Here is a 17,328-nt window from a genome sequence, read left to right on the forward strand (position 1 = left end):
GACCCTGGGCAAGTCACTTAACCCTGTTTGCCTCAGTTCCTCAACTATAAAATGAGCTGGAGAAGGAAATGGCAAACCGCTCTAGCATCTTTGTCTAGAAAACCCCAAATGTGGTCACAAAGAGTCATACACGACTGAAATGATATACTAGGGCACTGAAAGGAACTGTACATGATTATTCTCAGTCATCTTAGAGGAACTGTGGAGGATGGAAAAAAAATGCCAAAGGACTGAAAATAGGCAAATGTCTCAATTTTCTAAAAGGGAAAGAAATTAGAATTTTCAAGCTTTAGGCTGATTAGTTTAACTTTGATTTCTGGATATATTTAATTCAGGAGTCATCTGCCTAGAGATGTTAATTGAATTCATCAGGGAAGAAAGTCCAGACAAAGAAGAACGAAAAAGTAGACTGAGGACAGATGTAGAAAGACTCCCCACATGAGAAGGGTAGTGGGAGGAGAATAACTGAACAAAGGAGATTGAAAAGGATCAGATAAATGCGGAGGAGAAGAACCAAGAGACAGGATGAGGAGGGAGAGCGTCCAGGAGAAGGTAAGGTCAGCAGAGTCAAAAGTTACAGAGGTGAAATTGGTGTTACCATCTATCTCACAGGTTTGTTCTAGGGATCAAATGAGATTTCATATGTAAAGGGCTTTACAAGCCTGTAAGTACTATATAAATGCTAGCCATTATTAACCTTGGAGAATGGATTTTTAGTTGAATGGTGGAGTCAGAAATTAGATGGCAGGGGACTGAGAAGCAAGTAGAAGTTGAGGAAATAGAAGCATTCATTATAGATTTTTTTTTTTTTTGGTGAGGCAATTGGGGTTAAGCGACTTGCCCAGGGTCACACAGCTAGTAAGTGTTAAGTGTCTGAGGCCGGATTTGAACTCAGGTCCTCCTGAATCCAAGGCTGGTGCTCTATCCACTGCACCACCTAGCTGCCCCCAGTATAGAATTTTATATCCCTTTCTAGGATTATGATGGTGAGAGGGAGAAGAAGAAATATGGGATAATAGGATGTGGGAAAGGAGGAGATGGGTACATTTATAGATATTGAAGATAAGAGAAAGAGAGGGAGAGGGGGAGTGATTGAGGGAGGAAGCTCCCTAATGGATGAGATGCAATGGGATCAGGTATAAAAGTGGAGGGGTGATCCTTGGCAAGGAGAAGCCCCACCTCTTCCTCAAAGAATGAACCCAAGGAATAGATGCTGGGAATAAGCAGGAGAGGTTTTGAAGTTGTAGTGAGAATAAGTTTTATTACCTTGGGAATACTGTAGGAATAAATTTGTCTTCTTAGCACAACTAACTCCATTTTGTTTAAAGCCTCTATTTTGTGACTGAGTTGTTTTGACTAAAATTTTCTTCTATAAGTTTCTCAATAATTAGATAAGCACTTGCCTTCTTAAGGTAATGGGGAGTGGCAGGAGGGAGAGAATTTGGAACTGAAAAAAATTTTTAAATGAATGTTAAAAATTTTTTACATGTAACTAAGGAAAGAATGAAATAGGAGAAAAATATAAGCACTTAAGCAGTTTGATGTCTTAAATAACATGCATGTGCTATTAAAGAACTGATCAGCATATGTGGACTCTCTGATAGGACAGAACACCAAAAGAAAAAAAGGTATTATAAACAACTTCATCAGCAGTTTCTATCATAAACTACCAATTGAATTATGTGGTTAAAAAAATTTAGGAATACTCATAGCCACAAGTATAAGAAACCTACCAGAGGCCCTGTCAGCCCCCTGGTCTTAAGTAGGACTAGCTCTTGCACTCCCTAGTCTGTGGTCACTTGAAGGCAGTGCCAACTGACATAGACTTACCAGACAACCATCCTGGAAGGAAGAACACAGCCTCTGGCTGGGCAGAGAGAGAAACTTGTCATGAGCATTGGTATGAAAGAGGCTTAAGGGATTTTAAAGAAGTATGTTAGTTATTTGTTCTTAGATGGGGCTGATGTTTGTTATTGTTTGCATATGTTGATTAATAAAGGCTGGCATTCATTGAAAAGTGTAAGTCTGTGTCACAGAGTCAGGTAGTAGAGAAGACAGCATGAATAAACTTTTTAGTCAAGTAGGAGGCTGATTTCTCTACTTCACAGGATGGGAGAATAGGCGGTATAGAACATCTGAGGACAGAGGAAACTGGAAAAGCTGCTGTGAAAGATATAATAGAGTCAACCAGGGAAGAATAAGAGGATGTTTGTAGTGGTCCCACTTGGCATGGTTATTGATGAAAACCAGAACAGATTCTCATCTCTCTGGGAAACTTTGAATGGGTTGCTATTTGGGGAAATGGAAATACATAGCTTGATATGGTGCCTTCTCCTGAGACTTTGGGATTTGATTTTCATCTCCATTGCTTCCCCTGAAGCCCCCTTCTTCCTCCACTGGGTTTCCCTTGGATTGTGAGGAAAGACCAAGACCAGCCATTCTTCATTCTCTGGATTTTGCTAGGTAATTCTCCTTTTCTTCTTCCCTGTTCAACATTTTTTTACAGTTGTCTTCCCCCATTAGGATATAAGCTCTTTGAAGGCAGGAACTGTCTTTTTTTCCCCCCAACCTCATTTTTTAATTCTCAGTGCTTACAGTGTCTGGTATACACTAAGTGCTTAATAAATGTTTGCTAACTTGACTTGTCTTGCCATGAACAATTACTCTTCTACCACACAGAAGGATATGTTGATAATATGTCATTTCAAGTATATGAAATATATTACCTAAGCAAGTTTGAGTATTAAATCACAAAATACCAGAAGGGCATGTTAGAAAAAGCACATATTTCTTCTAGTCTTTAGTAAACCAGAGATCTTCTCAGTACCTTTGGATTCGGACATATATTTGATGGCAGAGCCTCTAAATTAGTTTAATCTTGTAAATTAATGTAGCACTTTTTCTATGGCATTTGATAGACTTATAACAGTGGTACTTCTAAAATTTAAGTTCCAAAAGCTCTCTGGCCATGCAAATCTTGATTCTATGGAAAAATACACCATTTGATTTGTGTCCTCTGAGCCCCTAGAATTTCTGAAGATGCCTATTTTTGGGGGAGGTTCTAGATCGATAATTAATTTTATCTGAGGTGAACCAAGTGAAGTTTTCTATGACAAAGATTCGGTAATAGGCTCTGCCAGCCATCTTTTCCATGTACTTAATTTCTTCTCAAGACTAGGAGGCACAAGAATATTTATTTATTCTTTTTCACTTATAAAAACAGCACCCATTGCCTTTGGCTTTGTAAGAATGTACATAATAATAAACATGTCACACTAAAAATAGCTATTGCATTCCAATTAAATCGAATAGAATTCCCTCCCTTCCATGACTCAGGCCTTGTTAGATTAAGCTGTTAAGAGAATGGTAAAGATCAGTCTTCTACATGGACTAGCCAGATACTCTATCTTTAGCTCCCTGGGTGAGAGAGAGAGTCTTATAAGATCTCAATGTAGGGGCTGTCACTGAGGTCTCCATTCTGGAGAACAGAGATGCTCAGTCACAAGATCATTTCAGTCCTGCCTCCAACCCTACTGATTTGGGCATCATCAAAAATAAAAAGTAGAAATAAAGAATCTCCTCTCCAATCCTGTACTAAAGCAGAGACATGAATCCCCCAAAAGTCCTCCTATCTGCTTAACTTCAATAATGCATTTTCCATTCTTTAATTTTTCCTTGGTCTGCATCTAGTCCTATCTCTTTATTCTACCAATTCAGCAGGAGGTAACAACCGAACCCTCAAGTGTTATGGAAGTTTGGGCAGAGCAAATAATAACTTCTAACTTTTATACAATACTTTAAAGTTGGCAAAATATTTCACATACATTAACTGCTATCTTTTTCTTTTTTCATTAACTGCTATCCATAAAGGAACTATTACTTTTAAACTGTAATACCTTTTGGTACAAAGAAGAAGTTAATTAAAAAGTTCCCTGAGTCCACAGGAAGAAAAGAGAGATACAATTTTTTGAAATCTATCACAATGCTAACTTTTTTGGGCTCCATAATATGTATGAGATATGATGTTACACACTGAAGAGGACACAGATAATTAAGTCATGGGCCCCACTTTTAAGTGGCAGTGAAGGGACTAAAATATGTTTACATATAAATAAAAAGCAATAGTGCAAAAGTACATAAGAGATGTTCAAGCAAAGTGTTATATGATGGTTGATGGGACAGAGTGATCATTTCCTGCTGGCAGAACATAAAAGGCTTCACTTGAAGAGATGGAATTTTAGCTGGGCTTGCTTAGGATGGGTTAGCATTTCAAATTGTTGAGTAATCATCCAACGTCCCTACTCATTCCAGCAGCTCCTCAGATTAAATTGAAAGTCTTCTGTTTGGAATGGAAAGCTCTTCATGAGCCAGTTCCAATCTACCTTTCTCCATCCTTATCACACATTACTTCCCACCACACATTCTACAGTTCAGACAAACTGGTCTTCTTACCATTCTTCATACCTGACACTCGATTTTCTGAATCTATGCCTTTGCCATGGCCATCCCTTCTCCTCATTCCTGGAGTGCATTCCTTTCTCTCCTCCACCCTCAGAATCTTTCATTTCCTTCAAAGATTTGGCTCAAACACCACCTTCCACAGGAAGCCTTTCCTGAGCTCCCCATTCTTATTACTCCCCTCCCATGACAACTTATTTATTTTATACCCACCTACATATTTACAAGCATTACTGACAGAATTCTAGTTCCTTGAAGAAAAGGAATGTTTTACTCTTGTCTTTGGTTTAACATGGCATCTGATACAGTAGGTATTAATAAATGCATGTTCATGGACTGTTTAGAGATGGAGTAGAGTATGATGATATTTTCTGTATTAGAAAATTAAAATGCCTTAGCATAATTATGAAAATAACTTTGTCCTCACAGAACTCTTAGAAGGTGATAGGCAACCACTGGAGTTATGAGGAAAAGGTTTGGAACAGATACTACTAGATGTACATGACTTGTTTGCTTGACTTAGACTCTCTGTTCCTTGCAGTCATGTTCCATTTCTCAATTTATCTCTTAGTGCTAACAGTATGTACATTCTCACTACTGGTGATCGAAACAACAACCATTTTGTCTTTTGAGAAATATTACCAAGCACAGAAGCCAGTTGTGGTCTGCTCCCCCCGCAAGGTGACTGTTTGCTCACTTACCTGGCCAGCAAGTCAATCAACTCAAGTTTGGACATCCCATCGGGAAGCAGTCGAGGAATTGCAGCAACACAGGTTCTGAAAAGGTCAATTTTTGGCTTTCTCTCACCCCTGAAAGTTGAAAACAATGTTTGTGCATAACTAAAAAAAAATTCTGAAAATTTCTTTTAAAAAAGTGAATTTATATATCTAATCTATATATGCAAGTATATGGAATCAAAGAATTTTAAAGATAGCTTTGTAAGAGACCATTTAGTTCAACTCCTTATTTTTCAGATAAGTAAACTGAGACCCAGAGAAGTTAAATGATCTGGACAAGGATACACAGCTAGTAAGTGGCAGAGGTAGAATGAGAACCCAGGGCTCCTCTCAGTCCAGAATTAAATTCATTACACTATATTTATTATCTAACATATAAATGTCTAGACTGGTCAACTCCAAGAGATTTGAAGTAAGTTTAAATACACAGCCATGGATTTGAGGAGAAAATGTTTATGCACCAAAATGTTGATTTGGATATCACAGAATTATAGGATGTTAGTGCTGGGAGGGATTTGAGAGTCATCGAGTTCAATTTTCTTATATTTATCTTACAGATGAGGAAACTGAAGGTCACAGAAGGGAAAGGAATTGGTCAAGGTCATAGATAGGTAGTAAGTGGTGATGTCAGAATTAGAATCAAAGTCTTATGGTTGCAAACCCAAAGCTCTTTTTACTATACTTTACCTGTTCTACTCTTAAATGGTTTTCCTTCCATTCTGTAGGTCCATGGGGCCCAATATTTATTGGCTACATTGAAAATATGAAAGCCAATATGGTGTAGTGGATAGAAAGCCAGGCTTGGAGCTAGAGAGACCTAGGTTTAAATTACATCTCTCACACATACTGGCTGTATAACTCTGGGCAAGTCACTTAATCTCTTGGTGTTCTAAGTAACATCTGACCTACTTTAGTAGAAGGAGTTTTCTCATTTGGGAGTCTCCTTTACCAAGCAAACCATAATCCCAGTCCCTATGCGTATCCCCAGTGAAAAGAGCACCAGACTCAAACAGCAGCACTACATTTATTTCCAAAGACAATGTTCAAAAACAGGGCCACAGCCTCCTCTGAGAGGCAACTGAAAGTATCTTTAAGAGGCTTATCTTTCTTTCTATCTATTCTGAGATTCTCCATATTCTAGATTCCACAATAGATCTAAAACCAAAAACATGCTCCACAACCTAGCCGTGTCTAAAAAAATGGGCATGGCCATCCTGGAGGGATGAGAACACATGATATTTCTGACCTTTGAAATTACATAAACAGGATAGAGCTCTGTGAAAATATTTCTTCTCCTTTTTAATCACTTTGCTGAGCATCTGCAGGATGTACATACCTGCCTTGAGTATCCTGTTGATCCTGTATTGATACTGTGATATTAGCAAGGAAACAATACATTTCACAGCAAACTGCTTTGATTTTTCATTGTTTACATGGATGGTCTATCTAACCCACTGATACTTTCTCAATTTTATGGAAAAATGAAATAAACTAGAAATTCTTTAAGATAATTTACTCAGTGAGAGGCTATGACTGAATATTTAATATCTAATATCTTATTCTCATGACCAAGATACTAGATTGGTTCAAAGTTAATATCCTGTTTAAAAAAAGACAGTATTGAGAATGAAAATCAACTCAGAAGCCTGTCATTCTTTCTCCTAGTCATAATTTTTTCTTTCAATTTATTTTTTCAATTAAGGAAGTATTTATTTCCTATCTTTCCCACCTTACTTCCTCATTAAAAAATGGAAAACAAAACCTTCATAACAGATATGCACTATCAACCCCCCCCCCCAAATTCCTGCAATGATCATGTCTCCAAATGTACAGGACCCATTACATATTTTGAGTCATCAGCTCTCTGTCAGGAGGTGGGTAGCAAGCCATTCCACTCTTGAAATGGTGACTATAGCAAACAGAGACATATACCAAGTGGACTTCATTCTCATTACAGTAGAAAGGTTACAGTCAGACAGATGTTTTGCAGTGTTTTTTTAAGATGACATTTTGCTGTGTGGGATTATTTCTTAACATGTATTTATAAGGTAATTATCTTAAGTAGAGAACTGCTAATGCAAAAAAATATTAAATGCAAGTATTCTGTGTCAGCTGAATAGCACAGAATGACATTCTAGTCCTTTTTATAGAGATTTCTCAAGAGTTCTATGATTCCTGAGGAAGGGTAAGTAGCAAGTTTCCTTCATCCACTGATAGGAAGTTATGCTTTTAAACAAAACTTTCATGTAGATACAGAGAAATAGGAACCTGGTGATCTGTACTTGTTCTTCACTTGGACCAATGTATATAGTTTTTAAAAAACCTATCCTAATATTGCTGGCCAGATGTTTCAAACAGCTGGGATTACTTTTAGAGCTGCCTGGAAACAGCTGACCTTGGTTGGCTTAAAGTAGAAAATCAACTTTGCAAGACTGATAAAACATTGCCTGGATTAAAAAAACTTTAATTAGTTCATGATTTCCTCTTCCTCTTTAACTTTCTTTATGGGAAGCATGAGAACTATGAGCAACCTTTAACTAAGAAACATTATTAGCAGACATCAAATTATTTATAAACATTTTTATTATTGCTATTATCTTTGGCTAGCTCAGATGTCTAACAATAGCATCACTCATAAAAGGGGCAAAGAATGGGCAGCTATCCATATTTAATTTTCAAATTCATGTCTGTAGGAAGAAGGACTGGGAAAGTTGTAGACAAAACTGCAAACCTCAATTCCACAGTTTCTTGATTTCATGGACTGTTAAGTTATGAAGTCCTAGGGATTTGCACAACCTAGTAAGCACTTAATAATGTTTGTTGAATTGAATTGAGAGAGCTAGAGTCTTACTAATTATATTGAACTCTTTTGGGTTTGGGTGGCAGCTTGTCTAGTTTTCATTTATTTTTGGAATGGTAGAATTAAAATTGTATATTATGCCCCCCTTTCCTGATCATGCACTGTGTATCGATTTTGTATTGATCCTATATTTATTTTCTGCAAACATTTTATACCTGTTGCATTTGTATATTCAGTATTTAGCAGTGCCTGGTAAATAAATGCTTAATAAATAATAATAATAATAATAATAATAATTTAATAAATGCTTGTTGATTGCCTGATTGATTTATATGGTTCTATCATGGAAAAATCTCAGCTAAATTTACAAAACTTTATTTTATCAATTATCTTGTCTAGGTCATTGAGGAAAGGCAATAATAATTATCATGATAATAATAATAATAGCAACAGTTAATATTTATGTGGCACTTACTTTAACTTGGTGTTGCAGTAAGTGCTTTACAATTTATTATCCCATTTAATCCTCAGAACAACTCTGGGAGGTGGTTGCTACTATCATCCCATTCTACAGATGAAGAAACTGAGATAAATAGAGATCAAGTGACTTGAGCAGGGTCACATGTGATTGGTCCAGCACTCTACTGTGCCATGAGTGAGAAGAATCTTCTGTAAAGTTTTAGGTTATTTGCTTTATGCTTTAAAAGATTCATGATTTAATCAGTGCATATACTCTCTCTGTTGATGGAGATCATAACCCTACACACTTTCTAAGATGGCCTTTGTGAATTGCTATGGCCTGAAACATTTATCACTTGGTGGTAGCCAACCTGGTGGATGGAATGTAATGAACCTCTCTAAACTTAACTAGGCTGGCCTTCAGAGGCATGACATGCAATCTTTTTGAAAGCCTACACTTGAAGCCTTTCCACCTTAGTAAGCCTTGCCAGAGCTTAGACTCCACTGGAATGAGCTGTGATCACTCAGGATCACTTTTTATACAGGGAAGATAAAGCAGGGCTCATTTAACATACAAATTAATTATTCATACATAAGCATGCCTACATATTTTTAGATAACTACATTCAAGATATTTTTAATCTCTTTTTTCTCTTGATCTTCATTTATACTATGTATTAGTCATATATTTTACTTATTGTTAGTCAATAAACATTTATCAAGATCTACTACTGTGCTATGCATTGGGGATACAAAAAAAAGCAAAAGCCTCTGCTCTCAAGAAGCTCACAGTTTAAAGGGAGAGATAATAGCTAAACAGTTACGTACAAACAAGATACATACCTAGGTAGTCATGTACATACATTTATATATAAAATACAATACATGTATGTATGTATGTATATAAATGTGTGTGCATCTACATATATATATAGATATGAAAAATTAGAGAGAATCAACAGAGAGAAGGCACTAGAATTAAGGGGAGTTGTGAAAGGTTTCTTATAGAAGGTGAGATTTTAGCTGAGACTTGAAGGAAGCCAGGGAACACAGGAGGCAGAAACAAGGAGAGAGAATTCTAGGCCTGGGGACTAGAATTCATGTATCTTGATATGGTAGATATAGTGCTGGACTTGGCATCAGGGAGACCTGGGTTCAAATCCTACTTAGACCCTTATTAGCTGGATGAGCTGCTTAATTCTCAGTTTTTATCAAATCTAGAATAAGATAATACTAGTACCAGGCTCACAGGATTGCTGTGAAGACCAAATGGGACATAAACAAGGTGCTTTTCAAACTATGAAGTATGTAAACGTGAGCTATTATTATTATTGTTTTTTAAAATTTATTTGGAATTATTTTCCCAAATTATATGTAAAACCAAATTTTGATGTCAATTTTTTAAAACTTTGTGTTTCAAATTCTCTTCTTCCTTCCCTCATCATCCCCCAAGAACTTATGCAATTCAATATAAGTCAGCTATTATTATTCTTAACATCATTAAAATAAATATTTTGAGGAAATAATCATTTCCAAATAACCACTCTCAAAAGGAATAAATATAAAATACAAATACATACTCACACAGACACATATATAAAGAAAAATTTTAAACATACCATTTAGGAGTGGTTATTTCCTACGAGTATTTCTTTTAATGATGTTAATAATAATTATACATCACATATTGTACATATAGTACTCATATAACATCTGCGTGTATGTGTATGTATATCTATATCTATATATAGATATATCACCAGTCAATAGAATTATTTCCATATGATCTAAGAATATGCAAGAATTAAAACATTTCAGTTAGAGACTCTTCAATGTCTCTACCAAGCAGTGGTGAGTTGAGAACTAGAGTCCTGAATGATGTATTAATTAAGTGTGATCTGGGTCAATCCCCAGGCTGACTTGGTAAGATTACTGTGAAGATAAACCCAAAGCAAGGCTTGCTTCCCATCATTCAAGCCCAGTGCTGGAGCTGGTCATGGACACACTCTCCTCTGTCTTAGTTCCAGTGTGAGGGGTGGCACATAACTGCATGACAATGGAAACTTCCTGCTTACATAAGTAGGATTTTGTGTGCTGGCTGCCAGTTTTGATTTCTTTTACAGCAGTCACACAAACCTCTTAAAATGACCCTAAATGACCTTTCAAATACATAAAAAATGTAGAATTGTAATTTAATCCTCTTTTTTTGACTTTTTTTGTATCCCTATCACAGCACAGTGTCTAGTGCATAATAAATGCTGGCTGATTGAATGACTTTTTTGGTTTATGATAATTAAAATGTACAAATCATAGGATAATTTCTCTCCTAGCGATGTCCAATTACATATCTGGATCCTTGGATTTTGGTTAAGAAAATGATCATAGTGTAATATAGTGGGAATGTCAGAACATCTGATTTCTCTTCTCTTCTCTTTATTTATTTATTAATTTTTATTTCATTTATTAATCCATTTATTATTTGTTTATTTAGAAAGTAATACTACAACAGTGCTTTAAGGTATGTAGAGTACTTTACAAATTTTATTTCATTTAATCTTCACAATAATCTTGGGAGATAGGGAATATTATTATCCCCATTTTACAGATGAGGAAATTGAGGCAAACAGAGGTTAAGTGACTTGCCCAGGGTCACATTTCTTGACTCCAGGTCCAGTGCTCTATTCACAGCCCCACCTAACTATTATGAGATATGTGGTTTAACCAGAAGTGCTCAGTGGGGTTTAATTACTTCTGCTCAGAATTCTCGTGATATGAGATACTAGAAAGAGCTGAAGCCAAGATTTATAAGGATGTGCTTTCTGGGAATTGGTAACATTCCACATGATATCACTACATGGGACTGAGGTAGAGCTTAAAAGTCAATTACCCTCCCTCAACATCTCTTTTCTGAAAAAATTGTGCACTAGTTCAGATACCCCTGAATATCTGCCCACTTTTCCATTGGATAATACCCAATTGAGAGAGAGTGGCTAGTCCAGTGCCAGTAGGCACTTAATCTGTGCTTGTTGCATTGAGTTGTTGAATTTTCAGGTTTATCCTAATTTCTGTAGTTAGCTATAATATAAACGTTGGCAATTTTTTTTTTTACAATTTTAGTTGCAATAAAATAAAACTAAATGATGGGTTACATAAACCCATAACTCAGCATAAACTGAGTATAATATTAACATTCAGTTGCTCAAAAGTTAGTTCTTACTAGAACTTACGTGATCATATCTTCAGGCTCTTTGTTTAACATCTGGACGTTGGTCAACATCATACATCTTCCCACTTCTTTATCAAGATGTCTTAAAATGTTGTCTACAGCTTTTCGTACTTGAGAATAATACAGGGACATACCTGAAAAAAATGTAACTGCATTTTTTACTATATATATTTTATTGAGGAATTCAAATTCCTGGAGGGAAAATTAACTGCAGGAGGGTTATAAAAAGTCAGAAAATAGTATGTATTATATGCCATAAACACTGCTGCCCCAATTTGAAATTTTGGTTCTTGTCTAACATAAAAAAATCACATTATTTCTGATTAAATGAATAAATGATAAATCTTATCCTAGCTCAGGATTTTAATAGCTTCATAATATCAACTGCTAAATTGTCAGCGTAGGATCTATTTTAATAGAACAGAGAAAGAAGGCTTTGAGGCAAAATATAACAAATTTAGGAAAAGAAGAATTAAAGTTTACATTCTAGATATTTTCCTAGACTGGAAAGACTATGGTTTTATAGTTTTCTATTAAGTATGGAATTAATGTCTTGCGGTAGAAGGCAAATAGGGATTGCATGTAAATAGACACCTTGTAAAATATGAAGTGAAAAGCTTGTCCCTCATCAAAATCATTGCCAATGTATGTTGCTTCTCTTGTTTTGGTTTAAAATTGTTATTTTCTCATACTCATCTAGAATTATTGATAATGATTTTTGTTTTTTGTTTTTGTTTTTGTTTTTGTGGGGCAATGGGGGTTAAGTGACTTGCCCAGGGTCACAGAGCTAGTAAGTGTTAAGTGTCTGAGGCAGGATTTAAACTCAGGTACTCCTGACTCCAGGGCCGGTGCTCTATCCACTGCACCATCCAGCTGCCCCTCCACAACTTCTTTAATGATAGGAGATCAAGTGTCTGAGGCTGGATTTGAACTTAGGAACTCCTGAATCCAGGGCCAGTGCTTTATCCACTGCGCCACCTAGCCGCCCCCGATAATGATTTTTAATACAGGAAGTTTCTTCCAATGCTTCTTTCTTGTCTTTTTAGGTCATAAACCCAATATATTTGCCTCCTAACAATCATTATACAAATTCCTTATTAGCTTTCTAAATTCCGGGCCTTTGTAAGAAGGTAATATCAATGCAAGTAAATTCAACATTGTTTTGGTAAATAAAAATAAATTTTGTTGAGAAAACCTAACGTAGAGAAAAAAAACTCATAAGGCAATATGGCTCAAGATAGGACTTAGGAAATTTAAAGCATATACTGGACAATTTGCTGTAGGACAAGAAGAAAGAAATGAATTATAAAATAAAGTTTTTCTGTTGGACCGTTTCATAAACAGGATTATCTCCTGAAGCACACAGATGTCTTGGCACATTACTGCAGATTTTGGATTATCAATATTAAAAGATTTGAAAGACCCAAGATAAAAACTCAACATTTTGAAGCCAAAATATTTATCCAGGAAGTGCCAAGAAGATTAAAAGAAATCTAATAAAGCACAGCATGAATTAATCAAAAGACTGGATGACAAGATTTCTCACTAATTACTTTCATAATTCCATTTAAAAATAAGTTTTCCTTATTCCAAAAACTCAAGAAGATTACAATCCAAAGCATGTGTATCACTCACCTATCATCTTAGCCTCCTCTTCAGTTAGAGTCTTACTCAAGTAAGTTTTCTTCACTCTCAAGGTGTTTCCTGAAGGGAGGACAGCTCCTGTTACTGGCATGGGAGGCTCACCATCTTTCTGTTGTAAACTGTCAGCTATTACCAAGAAGGCCCTCAAACCTATGTTCATTCTCTGTAAGATAAAATATAGGAAGGGTGAAGAAGAAAGAATTTTACCTTTTTCCAGGGAAATAAAGCATAACTCTTTGGGAGAAATGAAGTTTGGCCACATTCAGAAAACACTCATGTACAGAATACCTAGGGTAGCATCTGAATTTGGTCATGGGGGTCAACATGGGGTAAGAGGAGTAAGAAAGGTTAAAAAAAGATAAGGGGGAATACACACATAAAATCAATCTCAAATTTAATATAGAAAAAGTACAAATCTAAAGTACTACTAAAACCACTGAAACATGAAATTCCATGTTGCTTTGGTACAATGGTCCATCCAGACCAATGGTTTCTAAGTGGTTCATGGATCACTGGTCCTCCAAAGTTACCTTCTATGATGCTGACTTTTTAAGATCAGGATGTGCCCATCAACCATCTGTAAATATCTTGGACAACCTTTTGTTTATCTATTACAAGAGGTCTCTTTTTTTGGGGGGAGATATATTTCAAAAAGTATATTAATAAAAATAATAAAAAAGAAATAGTTATAATAAGCAATAAACTTTGTATCTAAACCCTTCTTAAAGTTATATTTTCTCCACTCTTGAATAATAAGTTCAGCAAATTTGCTATTTTTGGGGGTACTTCCTTTGATTCATCCTAAAACTTCTTCCTTTATACTTTATGAGATGTTTATTGGTTCCAATATTCCAGAATTTCCTATCCCTATCTTTCATCATTATAGATTATGACCATCTTTCCCCACAGACTCTGCTTTCTTGACTGAAGTACTAATCTCTTCAAACTACTGTCGAACAGAAATCCTTTTGTCCTCTTTTATGTTAGATGTGTTTTCTTGAACCATTTCTAGTCCTAGGTCTTAAGATACTGTAAAATGGAACTAAATACAACATTCTGGACAAGGACACATGATGCAGAACGATATTAACTATATCACCACTATAAGTAAATGTGGAAAGGATTGATGAATGTAGTCAATTCTCAATTACACACAAACAAATTATCCAATTTGTAGATTATCCATAGCAATCCCAAGGCCACTTTGCCTTTGCTGCTGGGCTAGATGCTGGTCCATTTGCAACAGAGATGAGATAAGATGATTTTTGAGGACAAGAACAGAGGTGGTGGAGTGTCTGAGTATGTGTATGTGGGGGATAGGGAGAGGAGAGACTACTAACTATACATTTTTTATTTAATTCTAAAGACAAATGTCAAATTTTCTAGCATGGGCTTTACTTCTTTTCTCCTCAATGATCAGTTTGCTGCACTGTCCTAGATGATACAATATTTTATATGGGCTTATAAATTTTTAAATTTATCTACAAGGATGATTTAATTATTTCTTCCAATGCTCCACATTATTTTAGGTTAAGGCAAAAGGAAGTGGAACTATGTATCAGAAATCCCTCAAAGGCAAGGGAAAAATCACAGAATATACCAGAAAATCTTCAGGTATTTAATGAAAACATATTGCAGATGTCCATACAAAACCACCCTGCAATCCTCACCTGAAATGCATAGCACCCATGGCACTGAATGAAATTACCTTATCTTTTGTCTCCTTCCTTAATCAGCCTCATTCTGTTGGTTTTTTTTCTTCTTTTTCTATACAACCACACTCACACCTTGCTTCACAGTATCTGCTATAAGGTCCATGAAAATTGCTGTAAACATTATTCCATCCCAGACCATTAGGGTTTAAGTCTCAATCCTAAGCCCCTTTCCAGTTGAAGGAACTAGTTCATGCTGAGGAGTCATTTAACCACCCTGAGCCTCAGATTTCTACCTTGGAGGGTTGTCATATGAATGACCTGAGTGACTGCATGCAAAGTCCTTCTTATAAGTGTAGTAAGCTATCAAAAAAGAATTTATCACTTTTTAGGGCAAGTCTGTCTCTTGGGTCAGTCCTAAAGCTCAGACTTCTTTGTGTGTTTAATATTCCTTAATAATCCTAGAAACCAGATCTGCCATTTCTGTTAGTGGCTCAGCTTGAGTGCCTAGAAGGAAGAATGACACAGGCACCTGGCTTGTGGCAAATGTTATCACAGGTCATCCAGTCTCTTCAGTGACTGAGCACAGAGGAGACTCACAATGAATGTTTGTTGGTTGAGTGAGTGAGTGTTGGGGATAATTTTTAGAGTTAAGGGTGGTGGTGGCTGCAGCAGCAGCAGCTACTAGTTAACATGTTCTATGTATGCAAAGCATCAAGGCATTCTGGGTATATCCTGGTGAAGCTCATGGCAGCGTTAGCAGACGTTGATGGGGTGGTCATTGTTTTTATGGCAGAAGATAAAAACCTCAATTGTTGGGGGGCCTTGGTGATTATCAGACATGCTTCTAACCACAAGTGAAACAGTATGCTCTTATAGAAGGAACATGGACTAAGAGTTATAAGACACCTGCATTCTAGTCCTAATTTTGTCTTTACATCCTATATGACCCTCGGCAAGTCATTATTACCTCTATGACACTCAATTTCCCACTTGTAAAATGAAAGAGTTGAACTTCATCTCTAAGATGCCTTCCATATTTAAGGAAGGCATTCTTAATCAGGAGTCCGTGGAGAGATTTTAAGAGGTTCATGAACTTAGATGGGAAAAAAACAAACATCTTTATTCTCACTAACATCTAATTAAAATTTGTCAGGGCAGTTAGGTTGTGCAGTGGATAGAATGCTAGCCCTAGAGTCAAGACCTGAGTTCGAATCTGTATCAGATATACTATCTGTGTGACTGGACAAGTCACTTAACTCTGTTTGCCTCAGTTTCCTCATCTGTAAAATGAACTGGAGAAAGAAATGGCAAACTTCTTCAGTATTTTTGCCAAGAAAACCCCAAATGGGGTCATGGAGAATCCTACATGACTCAAACAACTGAACAAACTAAAAATTTAGCATTTCCTTTAACTGTGAATTTAAAAAAATATTCTGAGATACAGGATTAACCAGACTACCAAAAGGGTCCATGACACCCTAAAGTGGCTTAAGAACCCTGGTTCTAAGGTTTAAAACTCTATGCTTTGATGATTTTTGATTCTTATTTCAATGACTGGCAATATACACTGGAATCCAATTAGCAAAAGCAAATGTTGATAATCAAAAATGTTTCAAAGTTTTCCTTTTCCAAAAAACATTTACAGACCATGGTGCAGTAGAATGAGCACCAGGTCGGGTGTCAGAGGACCTGGGTTTGAATGCTGGCTCTCTGCCCTTTCGTACCCGTGGGATCATGGGCTCAGGGAGGTGTTACCACCAATGAAAGGTAAAGGGTTGGATTTGAAGGTCTCTGAAGCCCCTTCCTTCTCTCCATCTATGCTTCTTTGAGTTGGGGCAGCCCAAAGTCTTATTACAATGTTAAGCTTCAATAGCTTAAGACCATGCTAAGACTTTGGGGGTACCCAGTATAGCCAAACAGCATAAACACATTTTTTCATATTCAAAATCCATTCATCCAAACTTTTACTTTGTAAATGCCAGAACACTATGTTCTTTATTCAAATAAATGGACATTTGATAGAAACCTATTTCTGATGTTTTAGGAAAGATTTCCCTCGCTCAACCCCAATCCCTCATAGTAAAAATGTTTCTCTGTTGGAATAAAACACATAACCAATATAAGATTTACAAAATGGATCATACCTCTGGATTGAGACTGAAAGCTTTTGCTGGTTTTCCAACACAAAGGAAGTCAAAAATAATTTCCTTCATTGCAAAATCTAAACGTTCCTATAGAAGAAACAAATAAACAGACAAAAAAAGATTTCTGGTTACAAATTCAATGTGAAATTGCTCTTCAAATGACAACCTGTCTTTGAAGCCAAGAAGACTTGGGTTTGAGTCTGGC

The 17,328-nt window shown here is 36.2% G+C and overlaps 1 protein-coding gene across 9 annotated transcripts in view; it reads right to left on the reverse strand.

Moving 5' to 3' along the window:
• FRY (FRY microtubule binding protein) overlaps positions 1-17,328 on the reverse strand; it is a 570,040-nt gene that overhangs the window by 142,015 nt on the left and 410,697 nt on the right. For all 9 annotated transcript variants that reach the window (XM_043997434.1, XM_043997432.1, XM_043997428.1 and 6 more), the window contains 4 exons: positions 17,124-17,210; positions 13,316-13,487; positions 11,682-11,814; positions 5,160-5,267 (listed from right to left, as the gene is read on the reverse strand). In XM_043997434.1, coding sequence (XP_043853369.1) covers positions 5,160-5,267; positions 11,682-11,814; positions 13,316-13,487; positions 17,124-17,210 — 500 coding nt within the window. The remainder of the gene's footprint in view (positions 1-5,159; positions 5,268-11,681; positions 11,815-13,315; positions 13,488-17,123; positions 17,211-17,328) is intronic.

The sequence above is a fragment of the Dromiciops gliroides genome, chromosome 3 (genome assembly GCF_019393635.1).
Source record: "Dromiciops gliroides isolate mDroGli1 chromosome 3, mDroGli1.pri, whole genome shotgun sequence".
NCBI lineage: Eukaryota > Metazoa > Chordata > Mammalia > Microbiotheria > Microbiotheriidae > Dromiciops > Dromiciops gliroides.